Here is an 18554-nt window from a genome sequence, read left to right as displayed (position 1 = left end):
TTGAGTAACCATTCGAGAAGAGATACTGTGTACGTGTAGGTAACACACAACTAAAATAGTTTCAGGGACCCTTTGGGTGATGAGGTTAACATTTAGTCTTTTTTTCTTTATGCACCGACAAGGTTCTGTTACACATGTACAGTTTTTCCGTGAACATTTTTTTCCCTTATCAATTTGGGTTGTACCTGTTTTTTCACCAATAAACTTCCAGTTGTGAATAGGTACTCGTGTGTGTTCCTTACTTTCCTTGTATGATTTTGTTGTTTTCTTTAACTGCAGTCTTTCCTCAGCGGCAATGCTGATGTCATTGTTATTGATTTCTAGTGCTTTAAGCTAATATGGCCAGTCCTACACAATAGAGAAAGAGTGAAATAAAGAAATGCACAAGATATGCATGCTGGGATGTGAAGTGATTGCTTACGATGGGGCAGGGTGGACACATTGGGGAATGATGGCTGGAACAATGTAATAATTATTTTCTTTTTCACACTTTCTCATTGGTCTCAGCAGCATTCTGCTTACATTATCATCAGCAGGTCTACCAGTAAATGATAAACAAATTCTGACATTATACCAGCTAATAACTGTCTTGCTCAAGATGGACAACTGAGCTATTTCATGATAGGTGTGTTTGAAAACTTGCATCAGTACTGACTGAACGAAATGCTATTTTGCTTCAGCTACCTAGAAAGAACTAGCATTAGTGGGGTTGATCTCTTGATATGTCTTATGGTAAACGAATGGAGGTGCATTTGCCCATTTAGAATGAGAATAGCGGAAATTAATGGGACATTGAAAAGACACTTCAACATTCCGACAGTTGTTACAATTATGAAGGGCATGACAGTTCCCGTAGCATTACTGTTCTGCTTACCATTTAAAGGTTACCAGCTTACTGCTGTGGTTTGGACATTAAACTCTACATTCGACCTCACATTGTGTGTTCTTGTACCTGCCTTGAACCTCATCCTTTCCGTGCATACGAGGTGTGTTGAAAAAGAAACCGAACTTTTGCTATAACAGCTTTGCTGCATATGGTACAACATCTTAAGTGCTGTCCCCTTCAATGTAGTCCCCTCTACTGGCAATGCACTCTTCCCATCTTTTCTTCCATTTTTGGAAAGCCTCCTGGAATGCAATTTCTGGAATGGCATGCAGGTCTGTTCTCACATTGTCCTGGATCTCCTCTACGATTTGGAAAGGGTCTAGGTCCGGAGAATATGGTGGGTGGGGCACAAAAGGAGTGTGGTGTTTCGCTAAGTAGCTGCGAACAAGGAGCGACATGTGAGCCAGGGCATTGTCATGATGCAACGTTCAAGCCTGATTTTCTCACAATTCAGGCCTCTTACTGCACACAGAATCTCTCAAACATGCTAGGGTTCCCTGGCAAACTTCTTTGTTTACCACCTAACCATGTGGCACAAATTCCTGATGGGCAATGCCTTTGCAGTCAAAAAACACAACCAACATCACCTTCATTTTTGACCGACTCATGCGTGCTTTTTTTGGATGAGGAGAACCTTTGGCCACCCACTGCGACAACTGCACTTTCGTTTCAACATTGTAGGCATAAGCCCATGTCTCATCGCCTCTTATGATGTTCTTAAGAAAGTTTTCATCGTCATTGGCAGCGGCAAGCATTTCCTGGCTGATTTCAACATGGGTCTGCTTCTGTGCACCAGACAACAAACGTGGCACAAATTTTGCACTGACACTACGCATCCCAAGTTTGTCACTCAAAATTTCATGACATGATCCTATGCTGATACCCACTTCATCAGCGACTTGTCGAACAGTCAAACAACCATTTCCATGAATCACAGTTCGAACTCTCTCGATGTGGTCATCATCTGTGGATGTGGAAGGTTGTCCAGGCTTGGGATCGTCACCGACCAACATTCTTCCCTCTTCAAAACGCTTGAACCAATCATAGCACTGCGTGCGACTCATATAGTCCTCCCCGTATGCTTGGCTAAGCAACTGAAATGTCTCTGTAAAAGTTTTCCCAAGTTTGTAGCAGAACTTCACACACACACACTGTTCTTCCAATTCCTTCATTGTCACTTTGGCACCAATCCGAAGAGCAGCTTGTTCATGTGCTCACTTCAGCGGCCGTAGCTTGCCAACTAACGGTCAGAGCGAAATGCGGCAAATGGCAGTTTGTTGTCTAAACCTGCCGCTACATGCGCTCAGTAGCCGCAGCGCACTCCCTCTGCTGATTGGCATGCTATTTCAAAAGTTCGGTTTCTTTTTGAACCCACCTCGTATATATTACTGCGCACACACACGAAAACCTTGGGTCATAAGTGAGCACTGTGTCTGTCCCCTTTCCTTTTCCAATCAGTTGACGCTGTTTTCGTTCTAAATACCTTCTAGGAACTAGGCCATCAAGAAACTGTCTTGCAAGTGCCCTATATTATCTGTGTTGTACAGTCCAGTTTGTCAGTCCACCTAAATTTAGCATTGTTTATAAATTCTGCTTAAGTGCTTCAAGATTTTATGTATTTTATTCTGTGCACTTCTACAGGTCAACACCACCACATATTTCATGTAAGTAAAAGTTACTATGCAGAAAATGCTCGTTTTATTTGAAGACCAAGCAGTTTAAGTGATAATGCATGTCCTGACTAGGTAAAGTTAGTGAAAAGTGACCAAACATATTTTTCAAAGAAAGGCTATGTATACGTACTACAGGCAATACAAACCTCTATTTGCATGCCGCTGCTATAGGTCCCATGACCAGTGTGACTTGCTTTCTGTAAGCAGTACAGGCTGTACAGAGCTGTCAAGTCAGCTAGTCTTTAGTCTATCTAGCTTGCTTTCCTGGTGCTTTCATGTATACAAACCAGAAGGCCGCCTTTACAGTATTATGCTGAAGATTATGAACGGTTGTCTGACACTGTGCCTTGCAATGTTCACAGGCATTCTGCTTACCAGGAGACATCATTTGTGTTGGCAACAGTAGGTGCGAGGTAAATAAAAAATAAAGTACACATTAATTTAAAAGCCTTCATCTTCACTACATTGTGCAACATGAGGATGCCTTTCCAAAGGAATGTAGCCAGTGCCATCTGCAAGCACATTGCTCACCAGCTGCAGTGGCTTCATATCGACACAGGTGACACGCAACGACATCATTGTGCTTGAAGTGAGGTGCATGTAAGGCACCACAATCCAATAAAACTGCTCATCTTTTATACATGTACTGCGTTTTTGCTTCCACTTTGAGGTTGACATGATGAGCCTGAATGCCATCAGCCATCCCATACAAAAACTGTCCCAACTTTCATTCAAATGACTCAACCTAACTGTGATAGGCTAGCAATTTTCTTGCTTGGATATGCTGTTCAGTTTGTGCATGTTATAGTGCAGGCACACCTCCAATTGAGTTAAGCATTGTGAAAATCAAGTACACTACATTGCCTACTTAAGCACATGAACATTTAAGTAACAAAATCTTTTTCTGCTCATGCAGTGACCTACAGCTACAAAGGAAGACACAAAGACAGTGCAGACGTGTAGGTAATATCAAGCTTTGATGCAGACATAGTAAGCTGTGGTGAGGAATGAAGTGTAATCTGTGTTTCCACTTCTGCATGAATTTTGTGGAAGTGCTGGAGGGTCGAGGTTTTATACAGCTACTAATTTATGTATGTGGTCTAATAAACCATTGCAAAGTGAATGTGTGGCATCAGCAACAGATAGCCAGGCACTATCACAAAAAGAAGCAAAATAATGCTGGGGAGTGGTCGAAAGCTGCAGGTCTGGAGGAGAGAGACAAAAGGACAAGACTGCATCGATCAATTGGACATGACTGAAGGCATGCACGGTATGTCGAGCAAGAAGCAGACAGAAGGAGTATTAACGAAACGCATGAAGGAGAAGTCTGACAGTGTGTGAAGGCAAGAGCATCACATAAAAAGAAAAATTTGAAGAAAGTAGCAAATGAATGGGGAGATCAGATGCCAAGGAGCAAGCATTTTCCGCTAGAAATCTTTTTGCTGTTGTGCCTTAGCCCTGGTGCTGTAAATGGAAGGTGGAAGAAACAAGTACAGTACAAGTTGAAAAAGTGTTGTGGCAAGCGTGAGTGGCATTACATCGGTGCCTCATCAAAATGATTGAATTTGCAGTGCTCATCTGCACTCAACAAAGTGTGGTAACCTGTGCTGCTGGAAGTGTGTGAACTATCTCGAGATTAAATGTACAATCAGCCAGCTCTTCCAGATTCAGAAAATACTTAAGACCAGAGGAAAATTTCAAAAATTACAAGACGGCAACCTGATTTGATAAATCATATTTTGGATGTTTCCAGTAGAAGCACTTGCACCAACGGAAACTAAGCTGCATTAAAGGTTGGACTTCAAAAAGTGCATCAACACTACACCAACGATAAATGCAATTCCACTACATGGATGACTTGCCTTGTATGAAAACATTGTTTTCACCTTTTGCTCTCCTGTTCGCCACATAAGCATTGCAGATTAAACGAAGTCTCACTGTATCGTGCGATGCGTTTGTCACTGGCTGACCACAAATGAATCGCTGTCAATGTCGTGTAATGAGCATTAAAAATTTCTCTTCAGCTCCTACTTTGTGACTGATGAGCCGGCTGTGCTTATATAGGTGCGGATCTACCTCCAGAGGGTCATCACTGAATTGCATTTTTTTTGACTGACTGCACATGTTACCAGGCTTTTTATCAATGTTTTAAATCACCCACACAGGCGTACGTTATCCTCTTCATTTAGTACAGAAGGTTAAACATCGACAAAATGATGCAGCTCAAATAGCTTGAACGTGTATGCGTTTTCTATCCGCAGTGATAGACAACATGGCTCGAGCGTTGCATAATGCCGTTTGCCTAAAGCCAGCTTCGCTGCAGGGCACCAGTGTCGTGCAAAGAAGCATGCGCATTGTATTGCGGCAAAGTATACCAATAGTGGAAAGCGGCCACTGTGATATACGTGCCCACTTGCCGTCACGTCTCCTGTCGCAGTACAAGCACGGAGACGCCGAACAAGTGTACTGGCAGGCATTCAGAGCTATTTCGCATGCGGTTGTAGCGACCTGAGCCCTTGTTTCGCCCACATAGAGCGCCCCTTATATGAGCTAGACATTGTAACAGCCGGGATTATTAAGTCTCTAATATCAGTGTTACTGTACAGCTTTCACAAAGGTCAACTGCTATGAACTTTGATGACGACCATTTTTATTTAGCATACATTTTTTCCGTATTCATCCGCAGGGGTAGTGTTTTCCAGTGTGGCTGTACAGCTCTCACAACGAACTACGGCTCAGATTGCATGGCGACGCAAGTTTTAGTACTTACACATACAGAGTACAAGATTTCCATTCCCACGAACCTCCAAGTGTGCTGTATTCTCAGTTACATTAAGAACTAATGCATCGGCACGGCAGTTAATTCATAAACTGTTTCCGTTCCCGCGATTCCCCTGATGTGTGTGGTATGCTGACCTTGATCAACGACACTAATGAACAATGCATCGGCACGACGTAATGCTTTGCCACTAAAGTCATCCGAGAAGACACCTCACTTCCAAACGTATCCCCTTGCGACTATAAAATTTAATATGCTACCGCCTTAACAAAATAGCAACAAACTCACCTCGGACGCGGCTTTTTTGCCTTGCCGGCCACGCATCCTGTCGATTCTGTGCTGCAAGCTCGGCTAGGGACAAACGGAGCAAACGGTTTTCTTCCCCATAGTACCTAAATGACGAGAAATTTTGAGCACCTAAAGTCCCCACATTTCTCCCTCGCAACGACTGCTCCTCGCGCGTGCGCAGAAAGAGCGGTGAAATCCAATTTCGATGTGCTCGTACGCAAAGCCCTATTCTAAAACTCTTCACTCCTGCGTACCCGAACGCTAACACCCGCAAAGCTCTTTGGGGCCCCAAAATATTAGGGCCCCTGTTCTAAAACTCTCTACTTTTTGCATAAAGGTGTCAATCAGCAGAGCAGTGAGAAGAAACGGAAAACACTGAAACCTTAATTGTGTGTTGTAAATTTTTTTCCTCACTTGTAAATAAACGATTTCATGACAAGATCTGTTGCTTCACTGTCTGCAATCATGGTAAATTGCTTATATGAGCGTCAAAATGACATGCTACAGGTCTGCAAGAGCAGACAAAAAGTGGTTTGTAAATACGTCCAGACTTTATCAGGTAATGTCTGCAGTTTACAGGTCTTACGGTACGCATAGGGTGATTGACTGCTGATCTCGAGGACGATGGTCGCATTTTCAGGGAGGCGATATGCAAGGCGCCCGTGTGCCATATGATGTCAGTGCGCGTTAAGGAACCCGAAGTGGTCGAAATTATTTCGAAGCCCCCCCCCCCCCCCCCCCCCCCCCCCACTTGCCCCTAACACCCAAAGCCAGCTCACGAAATGCGCACAGACAAAACGCGTTTGAATCTCGATACAGTGCGAACTGGGCCCATAAAATTTCACAGGAGTAATGATGTGGGCTGACATAACATTGTTTTCATGATAAAGATTCATTCTTTATCGCGCGCTTTCTGCGAGCGCTACCCGAAACGGGCTCACTTTCACTTCGGTGGTAGAGATGCAGCCGACGCGAGGCTGGCGAGGCGCTCATTTCGGCTGCGTGCTTACCCCACAGAAACCGGCTTGTCAATACTTTCATGTTGTTGTCGCATTTCCAGTCTTTCCCTGTACATGTTCTTCTCTTCCCTTAATCAAGAGCCTTGCATCACAGCAGCAGCACGCATATCTCGTCACGCCAGCCATCCACTTCAAGTGGCACGCCCATGTGCACGGACAACCACCTTCGCAGCCTCCTTTTTCTTCCGTACCGCCACAGACTAGAACGGCCTTCCTGCCAACATCGCTAATACCACTTGTCCATCTTCGTTCACAAATCTTGTAACCGACCATTTTGTTAAATAATTATTTCTGACGCTGTTTTGCTATCTTATAAAAACCCACCCCTTATGTAATGCCTCAACGGGGGACTCTTAATGTAATAATCTGAACTGAACTGAACTTGCAACTCGAAAATTCTGTCTTCTGAACGACTGAAGACAGGCTTTGCACCCATGCATTTGTCGAGTGCGAGTAGAAGGAATTCTTTGAGCGTCTAGCATGGTCTGGTTGAGAGCCTGTGTTGTGGCCACTTCTGCGTATTGTTAGCGTACTATCGCATAGGTTCTAGCCAAGTTCTGAAAACGCGCAGTAGCCAATGTATTCGAGCTATTAAAGTGCAGGAAATAAGGCCTGGGAAAAGGGAAATGCTCGTAAACAGGATGTTTTCGTGGTATGTACGGTGTTTGGCGCTGAGTCGGGTATTTTCAACGCCAGGTGGGTAAAAGAGAACTGCTTTTGTTTGTAATGCCACCCATTCAGCACTTTCACACGCTTTGCCTCCACGCATTATTCTTGCATGTTAATACCAAAATGACATGTGCTTGTAATTTAATTTTTTCAGCTGACATCGTCCGGTGGAGCTTCCTACGAGAACTGCTGCTTACCTGGTGCCGCAACGTTGGATGAATGCACAAAAAGCCCGCAGCAAGCATTTATAGAGAATAAAATAAACATTTCCTCATTTCACAGGGCACCTTGTGTCTTCATGAAATTGCACATGGCACATATTCGATGGAGGCTTTTAAAGATTGTTCGCGATAAATTTTACTTAATAAACGATTTCACACGAATACTGGACGTGGTCGAGCTGTAGAAGCAAAAAAAAAAACACACAGACGGTGTGACGTGTACCAGCCAGCATTGAAAACGCGTGCGCAGAACCCACTGTGTGGTTCAGGTGTTAACCCCGGCGGCTTGGTGTGCTGCAGTCAATTGGGCTGCTGGGCTCTATGGGAGTGTCCGCTCTTGTATTCCTTTCTCTATGGTTGCCGTGCTGCAGCGCCACCATACATTAAAGTTGTGAATTATCCTGGGCTGGTCCAGCGGATGTCCAAAACAGACGTTCGGGCATTTACCAATTTTGTTACTGCATTTCACCACGTCCAAACACCGTCCACTAGATATCTGAATGTCCAGGGGCGCGACAATCTGTGGTCGTTGGACATCCTGAGGACGTCAAAGTAGTGAATCTTTTGAGTACATTTGTAGAGGAGTTCTAGGTGAGGCGTGCATACTTTGCCACTAATGACGTGCATTTCAGAAAAACCGAAATTAGTAATTGTTTTATTAGTGCCTGCGGGGGCAGTTGTTTAAGTAGAAAACTTGGACAGAACTTTTAATTGTGACTAATTTGTGAAATTTCTTCATCGAACGTCAAGCTCAATCCAAGCAATATCGAAACCAAGCACATCTCGCGACGTCATATGATGTCAAGTTGGTTGTTTATTCTATGGAAACGTCCTGTGTCTTAAGTTTGAATGATGGCATGTCGAGGCAAATAATTATACTGCACGTTGCAGCATAGGTTTGCCTAGCTAAACGTGCCGTATCAGCATTTGCGGCGATGTTCAGTTTTAAACTTCTTTGCATGTTTCGTTACGGGGTCTTTCTATCTGACATAACGGGGCTGCCTTTCTGTGCTCCTGGTGTGCTCGTTTTCAATATTGCCTGGATCGAGCATTGAAATTCATTAATATCTTGACTGAGGTGCAATCTTCAAGATTTTTTCTTTTTAATGAGGGTGCGTTCGAATTTGACAGGCCCTAAGTTTGCCATTTAAACTACCCTCAAAGCACTAATAAAATAGTAAATTAGAAAGCATTTGGTAACTGTTCTGAAACTCGGCTATTAGCGGCAAAGTATGTCCGCCTCGCCTAGGAAACTCCGCTGCAGAAATGCCAAGTTTGCTACGCTCAGAGCTTCTTTTTATAAAAAGTCTGTGTGCTAAAAAAGAGCACCCTATATGACCAGCAACAAATGTAGAGGACAGCTGCAACTGGGAAATTGATTTTCTTAAATAAAAATATGCACACAGCGGCAGTAATCTAAGTATTGGTCACTATTTTTTGAATTTCCATGCAAATTTGTCCATTAGAACACCAGCTTTTTTCTCTCTTCAGACATCACTGTTTTACTGTGCAGGCTTTACGCTCTGTCAGAGCCTGTTGTGTCCCTTTTTTCACTGCTTGTGTTGTGCCATTTATTCACGAGTATAATCACTAGGAATATTTGTACAAGTCACCGACAAAACATGCGACAGGCAAAATTTCGTTGTTGCTGGAATTTGCACTCACTCATGTGAAGAGATTGTGTAACATTTAGTTGACATTGTTGTAGTATTTTTACGCACACTCTTGCAAATTACATGCCGCTACATAAAGCGTGAATGAAGTATAGAAAAGGCACTGGCTCACTAGTAAAATATATAAACAGAAAAAGGCACTGCACAAGGGCAAGAATTCGCATGAAAAGAGTGACACACGTACTGTTCTGTATACTGCTACTCTTCTAGCGCATACATTTGCATTTCAAAAAAAAAAACTTTTTTTCCTACTTGGCAGCAGTCACCTTCAATCGTGACTGAGAATTTACTGCATATAGTGCAGCTTACCCTACCACTAGAGCTCTTGTCCCATTTCAGTTATATGTGCGGACACTGTTGGCCTGTTCAAGCTTTAGTTCCGCATGTGCCATTAAGAGTATGTGCACATGCCAAAAACCATTTGCAGCAAACTCTCAGATGCAGGAATGTCGGTTTAAAGAATATTTCAGAATAAAGAACCTTTAGAAAATCCCTGGTGTGTTTCCTATGCATTCTAGCAAAAGTCGCATTTAAGCGAAATTCTGAATTGCGAATATTTCAGCTGGATGAACTTGAGGCTCCTGGTGGACAGTAACACCAGCTACAATTAGAAAATGCTGGCATAAATCTGGCCTTTCCCCCCTGTGCAGTGAAAGTGAGCAAGAGGAACAGCACGATGAGCTGATTGACCTTGGGATGTGGACAGAGGTCTGTCGCCGTCTAGATGTTGAAGTCTATGTGCCGTGACAAAGAGCTTTTTACCTGTGCTGAACTACTAGATCTGGAAATTCTTTCCAGTGTTCGTCCCAAAGAAGAGTGTGACGAGGAAGATGCAATGGCAGAGGCAGATTAGTTGAGGCTGTATGAAGCCTTGAAAAGTTGCAAGACTTCCGTGCCTCAGCAAGAGGCCGTGCCATAGGAAGTGCACAAAAACATGGACTCTCTGGACAGCTGTACATTGCATTTCATTTATTTATTTTCTAAAAGTGCCTAGGAACAGCTTCACACTTTAATAATGGAGTTACTTCGTGCGCTTTAAGAGCACCAGTGCGAATGAAAATTAGATTTCTTTAGAAAATGAGATAAGCAGCAACGTAACTGTTACGCACTTCGTATATATTGATGTACACAACTCCATAAATTGCATTTCACCCTTTTGACTCGTTTTCTGCTCTGTCCTACACTTGTATATTCTAGTGAATATTCACTTTAATGAATATTCAGTTAAATGAACTAATCCCTTGAAGCTCATTCAAGTGAGAGTTTGCTGTATATTGTTAATTAAGGCATCATCAGGCTAAACTATTACTTTTATTCAGAAAAGCAGCAACAGCAAATCGTGAACTGCCAGACAATAAAGCCTAACTTCATAAAGAAATAAAATACTGAATACATGGTGTATGGCGACTAGATGGGCAGTGGCTCAACTCTTGACTACACAAACTACAAACATGAGTGTCTGAACAGATGGTATAGTTTTGCAAAAAAGAAAGGCAAATGGTGAAAAACTGATTACAAACTACATTGTAAATGAACTTTTAGCAGGTAGTGAATTAAGAGAACAAAATATAATACCAACATGACTGATATGACGTGGCACAATATCTTAGTCGAGAATCACTGGACAGCAAAGACGGCATAAATCAGATCATAAACATGAGTAGCATAATATATTTTTGACAGCTTGACTAAATAACATGAATACGTGAAAATGACAAATATTCTGAGGTTCTTATGCGTTGAAACCACAATATGACGCATACAGTAGCGCGGGTACTCTGGAATAATTTTTGACTACCTGAGGTTCTTTAACATGCACCCAATACAAGGTAGACATTTTTGGATTTCACCCCATAAAAATGTTGCTGCTGTGGCTGGGATGTGATCCCGCATACTTGTGCTTAGCAGCACAACACCATGGTCACTACACCAACACCGCAGGTTACTACAGAAATTGTCAAAGTAAGCTTAAATGTTATTACAGATGACATAGTTTGACATAGAGCTCACTGCTGACAAAATGCAAGAGATAGAAGATACCATGCAACATACATTAAAAATAATGAAACCGTTAATTTTCTTGGGGCAAAAAACAATACTTCACAAATGTTTGCACGTACATCATATGCTTGAGAAAAAAGTATGAAAATTATCCTGCTACTCGGTGACTGACCCCCCAGCTAAGCATTTCAGTGCGCATCACAGAAGTATTTTGCGTTAACTATGCAATTTAAACTAAAATAACAATTTACCTCTGGCAACAGTTCATAAGACATGCATGGCAGTACACTTACAAGTTGATAAAACGCATAAGTCACATTTGCTACATGACAGACAGGTACAGAGATAAATGCTTTTGTCAACTAACAAAATTTGTTGCTGGGCTAGTTGGTTCATGCTTAAGTGAATACTAGTAAGCGCTATTCCAAGATGGGACAGAAGATATAGACACAGAAGCAAAGGAGAAGCGCTATCTCGCAACTACATTTTATTCTGAAGACTTCGCCTACTTAAGCACACAGCAGACTACGATTGTGCAAGTGCACTGCCCACCAAGCCAACCAATGCATTGTATCAAGAAGCGTATAGATTACAGCATCAGTTTTAAAAACTGCTTTTCTTTGCTACGCAAAACAACCGACGTATCGCTAATATGGGCACTTTTTTTCTTTCCATTATGATATGCCTCCGTGATTTCTCTGACCAAAGCATTGCCACTCCTGCCTAGAATTTGAATACCGGAAAGAATTGGCTCACAGGGACAGGACCTACAACACATAGGCAAATGGAAAGAAGCTTTGTTAGCTACACACGCCATAGCTGCTAAGCCACCACGGCGGGTCACTGCTACAGTATCTATGCACCGCCGTGCATTTTACTTTAAGTGTGACAGTGCATATCTAAAAACTAGTGAGTGCCATCCTCAATATTTGCTCGTTGCAGACTTGACAGCTACAATTTCCAAGTTGCAATATGTACTTTAAAGTAATTCGATTAAGAGAATATTTTTGCGAATTAGTTGGCCACGCATTTCAACTTATTGGGCACGTCCACCGCTTTGAGCAACCCCAATCAAGGGCTACACACTATCTGCCACAGGCAATTTTTGAAAATTCTGTTCTGGAACAAAACCACACACCCTGCATAATTATTAAGTACGACACTTAAGGAGAAAACAAGGAAATCCGTGAGAGAGCATATCCACTACCGATTTTTCACAAAATGGCTATGGTTACTTGATTTCAAGCATCTTGCGATCCAGGAATTCATAGAGAATTATTTGACCAGGTTAGATACAAGTGAAAATTACATACTACTCAAACAGTGCAAATTCGTGAGGTTTAGGTTGCTTGCTGATTTTCAATGTCACCATCAGCAATGCATCAATGAAGAGAATAGCACTCTAAGACCAAGAAAGCTTGGGGAGGAATCAGAAATTGAATGAATAAATGAACATAAGAAGGCCTACAGCTAAGGTAAACCTGCATCTAAAATGCAACACATTCACCATTCTATGCCAAAAGCAGGAAGTAACCAAGGTTGTAGGAAACCAGATCCTCGCAGGATTAAATAGTAGCCGCACCTTCTGCATTGCAGCTGCTCATTCTCATGCATAACGAAACCACGACACTGCACATTTTTCTGTCTCTTTGGTACTTGCGGTTGCTTCAGATGACACCTGCCGGTCTGTGAGCGTGGCTGCAAGTAAAATGAAAGGCAAACGAATTCGTGGTAACTTCAGCACAGGAACAAAAGCCGTTTTACTTATGAATGTACCAGACCAAAGTTCAAAGCATGGCCAACCCTGCAAAAATTGATAGACATGTAGCTTTAAGTTAGTGGAAATGTTGTGAGCCACCTAACATTAAATTGTTTGAACCCTGAAGACTGAGCTAGCAAACAAGGCAAACACTATTATGAACCAGTCGAACTAACATGTCACACATCCGTAGGCATTTGTGATTTATCTAAATGCTTGGGCAGCACGTTTGCCTACCATATCACCTTCCACAGCAGCCACATTCTGATGGCAGCAGAATGCAAAATGCTCTTGTTCACATTAAAGATCACCAGGTGGTTATTATTCTACAATACTCCACTACAGCATGCCTCATAATCAGATTGTTGTTTGGCATGTAAAGCAACATGGCAACAAAGAATGTCAAACAAAGTCAGAGAGGCTGAGGTAATCTCATGGGTGGCGGCAATGGAAAAAAACCTACTATGAGTAACTATGAAAACAAAATCAGGAAAGAAACAATTTATGATAAGTCAGAGGGAAGAATTTTCGAAGCAAGATCAGGATGCCTTAGAACACGCACTTATAAAGCGAGATATAAGGAAGAAGAAGCATGCGCTTGCTGCGATGGAGAAATAATGAAGCATGTTTTATTAGAATGTGAAGATATCTGCCAAGTGGTCAATTTAAGCACCTTTGGCCTCCTTGAAACCCTTGGGTTCAGTGAGAATGGGGGAAAAGTAAACATGTCCGCAATAGTGATTAGTAAGAGGCGATTGGGAGATTGACGGTATATGTGAATGAACATTTAATCATTTTAAACAAAAGGCTTCTAGCGGCTGCGATCGCCCAGAAAAAGTCTGTGGGATGGAAGTTCGTGTGGTGCTCTGGAGGGAAAATCCTTGCTCGAAAAGACAAGGGCTCGGATGCTGTCAGGATTGCTAAACAGTCTCATCTGGAGAACATAAACTAAGGATAATGGTGCACCTACCCGTTCGACACACTTCAGAAAAATGATGGCAGTACAAAATGTTTGCCAGTACTACGATTGCCAAACTCTTAACCAAAAGCAGAGGTCAAACAAAAGACAATTTTCAGTTATACATATAAACATGCAAAGGATAAAAAACAGTGGACAGTCTTGAAATACTTCAGTCCCTAAACATTAAGTTTTTTTCGATAGTATTAACAGAAACTTGGCTGACACACACAGACACGGTATCACACCTTCCTGGTTACAAGTGCCTAAGCCTTGGTAGGGATATAAAAAGGGGTGGTGGTATAGCAATTTTTACAAAGGAGAGTGTACAGTATCAAGTGCTGAGCGACCTGTCTAGATGTGATCAAGATATTGAAAGCCTGCTTGTCAAATTGTCGAACGTCACTGTTGGCGCGATCTACAGACCGCCCACAGGCAAATCGATGGAATTTATCGACTTCATCAACAATGCTCTTCGCACTTTACAGACTGTAACAAAATCATTTATGCTTCTTGGTAACGTCAATATAGACACCATATCAGATAGTCCACATGCAAGAAACTTTCATGACATACTAAATTTCTATGCCTGTTCTAATCTGATATCACTGCCAACCAGGGTCACAGTAGATACTGCCACGTGTCTTGATGTGTGTGTCACCAACATAAATGAAACAAATGTTACGGTTGGTGTTCTCAGATATGACATCAGCGATCATTTGCCAGTGTTCTGCTTGGGCTTTCCATCTGAGAAAAATTATGTTTTTCCTCAAGAAAAACTTTTGTATCGAGCAATAACAGATGAAACCTTGATGATGCTTCATAACTATATAGCAGAAGAGAAGTGGGATGATGTGTTCAAGCAACCCAATGCCACACTGGCTTACTAGGTGTTTTTGATTAAATTTCAGCATTGCTACGATTTGGCCTTTCCACTGCGAGAAAGTGCCCAGAAAATTAAACGGATTAGAAAACCATGGGTTACTAGTGAGCTGTACAGAAGAACAAAAGAGAAAAACCGAAAATTTCAACAGTTTCTTAAAACCCGAGACCTATGCGTACTGAATGAATTCAAACAACTGAGGAACAAATTGAACTCGGATCTAAAATACGCAAAGTCCAGTTATTTCCAGACTAAATTCCAGGACGTTCAAAATGACGGCAAAAAGACATGGGAGCTACTAAACAACATAGCAAGAAACCAAGCTGGCTGTGGGGTGAAGGAAATCTGCATTGACAATGTGCTTCTAACTGAGAACGATTTAGTAGAAGCAATGAATCGGCACTTCGCCAAAGTAAGTGTTTATTCAGGATGGCATGGCACTTCCAGTGACTGCGTACGTATAAATAGCTTGGTGGAGTCGATCATGCTTGCCCCTACAACGTCGCATGAAATTGAAACAATAATAGGAAATCTAAAAAGCCAAGTTGCTTGTGGTGACTTCGGGTTAAAAGTTTTGCCTTTAAGCATGTGGTATGCTTGACAAGCCCCATTATATCGCAAGTAATAAACCAGATGCTTCTTAGCGGAGATTTTCCAGGTTAATTGAAGATCGCAAAAGTTACACCTGTCTACAAAGGCGGTGGTGAGACCAACATGAATAATTACAGGCCCATTTCAGTTCTGAGAGTGTTTTCAAAGGTATTTGAATACGTCATCAATCACAGGCTAAGCGATTTTTTTAAGAAGCACCGAGTACTAACAGGAGCTCAGTACGGCTTTCAAGCAAACAAATCAGCAGATTGCTCTCGTTGACATAAAAAATAAGATAATTGAAAATATAGAAACGAATTTGCTCACTCTTGGCTTATTTCTGGATTTCAGCAAAGCCTTCGACACTGTTCAACATAATATTTTGTCAAGAAAATTAGAAAAATATGATATTAGAGGAGTGGCACTAAAGCTAATCCGGAGTTATCTAGAGGAACATTATCAATATGTATGTGTTAACAAATGGTCCTCCAACAAACTCGAAGTACAACAGGGCATTCCCCAGGGTTCTATTCTGGGACCCCTACTCTTTCTTATCTATGTAAATGATATTATAGCAATACATGGATCCCCGCAATTAATAATTTATGCAGACGATGTTTTTTTCACCAGAGAAACCATGCAATGTTTAGAGACCTCTGTTAATGATTACTTATTACAGTTATCTGCATGGCTTCAAAGAAATCACTTCAGTCTAAATATAAATAAAACAAAGTACGTCATTCTTAAGCCAATTAATAAACATGACCGCTATCCGGTTAACATTAGATTTGAAGGACGCTTGCTGGAACAGGTTACTGAACAAAAGTTTTTTAGATGTCTGGTTTAACCACAACCTCTCATGGAATACTCACGTTATTCAACTAAAATCAAGCCTGTCTCGCACCATTGGGTGCATTTACAAAGTACATCTAATACCCAAACGTTTAAAGCAGGCACTATACTATTCACTGGTTTACTCTAAAATGAGTTATGGAATCTTGACTTGGGGAACAACAACAGCTACTAACTACTACAAATTTAATGTATTACGAAAGCAAATTTTGCGCACACTGGAAAATTTTAAAGGCAACAAGCAGTTACTGAGAACACAGCTGTTATTTACCAAATATAACATGTTGAAGGCTGAACAGGTGTACTACATTAAGCTATTGCAATGGATCCATAAATACAAGTTACATATTTCCACAGTGCCCAGCTCAAGTTCATACAGTACCCGAAACCCAAAACGAAAAAAGCCGCAAGTTAGAACCAACTATGGAAGGCAAGCAATTTCTTTTCAAATAACCAAAGCTCTAAACAGAAAAGATATGCAAGTAGACTTTAACAAATGTGTACATACATTTAAGAAATATTGCAGGAAGTTGCTTGTGAACAGCGACATTATGTTTTCATTACTGTAAATTACCTCAAAAAGTGCACTTTGTTCTCCCTTGTCATGCTCCCCTCAACTACTGCAATTTTGATACACGGCTGTGAAATTGTGCTTGGTTTTTCTGATGAGTGCCATGGTTGTATATGATGGTGTTGAACGTGCTGACTGGTAACTGAATTGCTGTGCTCTGTATTTACTTTGCAGAGATTCTGTTGCATATGTAAATATTTTGTACCAATTATTTGCTGACTTTATGTTAGAGCAGTGACTAGTCCCCCTTTTTAATATTGCCCACTGTCTGAACTTATGATGTCTGTCTGACTGAACTTTGTTGATGTATTTTGTCTGTGTATATTGTGCAAGGCGGCCGGGGCCCTTGACGGGTGCCCTTTCACCTTTGGCCTCGGCCACCTCTTAGACTGTCTGAGGAAACAATAAAGAAAGAAAGAAAAGTAAACAACAAACCACAGAGGCATACAAAAACAAAGGAATGGGCTTAGGGAGGCGATTTAATAGGTTATAGTGATATACATTCTACCGATTCTTTAACAGTACCGCGCGAGTGGTGAGTGGCCAGCTGGTCAGTGTCTTCTAACAGCGCGAAACGATGAAATGAGCAAGAGTAGCATATGAGCACCAAGTTCACTAGAAGCCGTTGTCTCCGATAAGCCAAGGAGCTTGCACCGAGTTAATCGTGCCAGGGGCTGTGTCGTGCTGGTGGAAAGAGCCTAGCTAACGAAACTTGCGCCTCCAGTGAACTTGGTGCGCATAAGCTACTCTCGCTGATCATGTCGCTTTGCGCTGTAAGAAGGCGCTGACCGGCCGGACAGTTGACGCTCGCGCGGTACTGTTAAGGAATCGGTAGACTGTGGTAGACTATGACCTTGTAGACTTGACAGCTACAATTTCCAAATTGCAATATGTGCCATAAAGTAATTAGTCTAAGTGTTAGTTGGAGCGTTTTATGCGCGTTTCCAACGTGCTGCCAGCTAACTCTGCCAACACATCCCGATAATGTCCACAATTGTTCATTGGTAGGACGTCGCTAAATCCTACGTCCCATAGATGCCCACAGGACGTTTTTCATGGGATGTGGGATGTCAGGATGTTTTTCGGACGTCCGGGGGATGTTGTGCGTTGTCTGGGTAGCACGAGAAATTTAAACATATATTCAACTAATTATGGAAAAGTTACTAATAACTTTCTTATTTAATTTATGGCAATTATTTAAATTTACTAATTGTAGTAGGTGAGCTTGCAAGACCTGTCCACTTGAAATTAATTTCTAGGATTACAAGTTTGGATATATTAAGGTGAAAGCGTTAATGTGTCTTATACCTTCGATGAACTTTAAAAAAAGATGTGTCGTCCAGTCCAATGGCACAAAAACTATAATCATCAGCAATGGCTCATGCCCCCTAAGCAAGCAAAAAATTCAATGGCTCATCCCTCTCATAATGCAGATGCTACAAGCACTCAGCAAAGTGAAGCGTTGCAGTGTATACATTCATTGGAATCACGCACAAAATGTACAGAAACGTGGCGTCTAGTCGAGTGGGACAAAAAAAAAACATTACCTTCTCAATGGATCATACCCTCGCCCATAAGCAAGCGAAAAATGCAGTGGTTCATGGTCTTGTAAGGCTGAGGCTGCAAGCACTCAGCAAAGTGAAATGAACAATGCATACATTCGTTGGAATCACCCATACCACACACAGAACAGCATACGTTTCAATCCGCTCCCTGACAGGGTGCAACATA

General features: G+C 41.8%; 1 protein-coding gene across 2 annotated transcripts in view; it reads left to right on the top strand.

Annotated features, from left to right (window-relative positions):
• The window catches only part of LOC126520236 (uncharacterized), a 34639-nt gene extending 31434 nt beyond the window's left edge, over window positions 1-3205 (top strand). For both annotated transcript variants that reach the window (XM_072284269.1, XM_072284268.1), the window contains exons 5-6: window positions 2528-2550; window positions 2922-3205. In XM_072284269.1, coding sequence (XP_072140370.1) covers window positions 2528-2550; window positions 2922-2976 — 78 coding nt within the window. In that variant the 3' untranslated portion in view covers window positions 2977-3205. The remainder of the gene's footprint in view (window positions 1-2527; window positions 2551-2921) is intronic.
• Window positions 3206-18554: the final 15349 nt, after the last annotated feature.

This window comes from Dermacentor andersoni, chromosome 9 (assembly GCF_023375885.2).
Source record: "Dermacentor andersoni chromosome 9, qqDerAnde1_hic_scaffold, whole genome shotgun sequence".
Classification (NCBI taxonomy): Eukaryota; Metazoa; Arthropoda; class Arachnida; order Ixodida; family Ixodidae; genus Dermacentor; species Dermacentor andersoni.
Note: the sequence above shows the minus strand (reverse complement) of the source record. Positions and strands in the feature narration are given on the sequence as shown.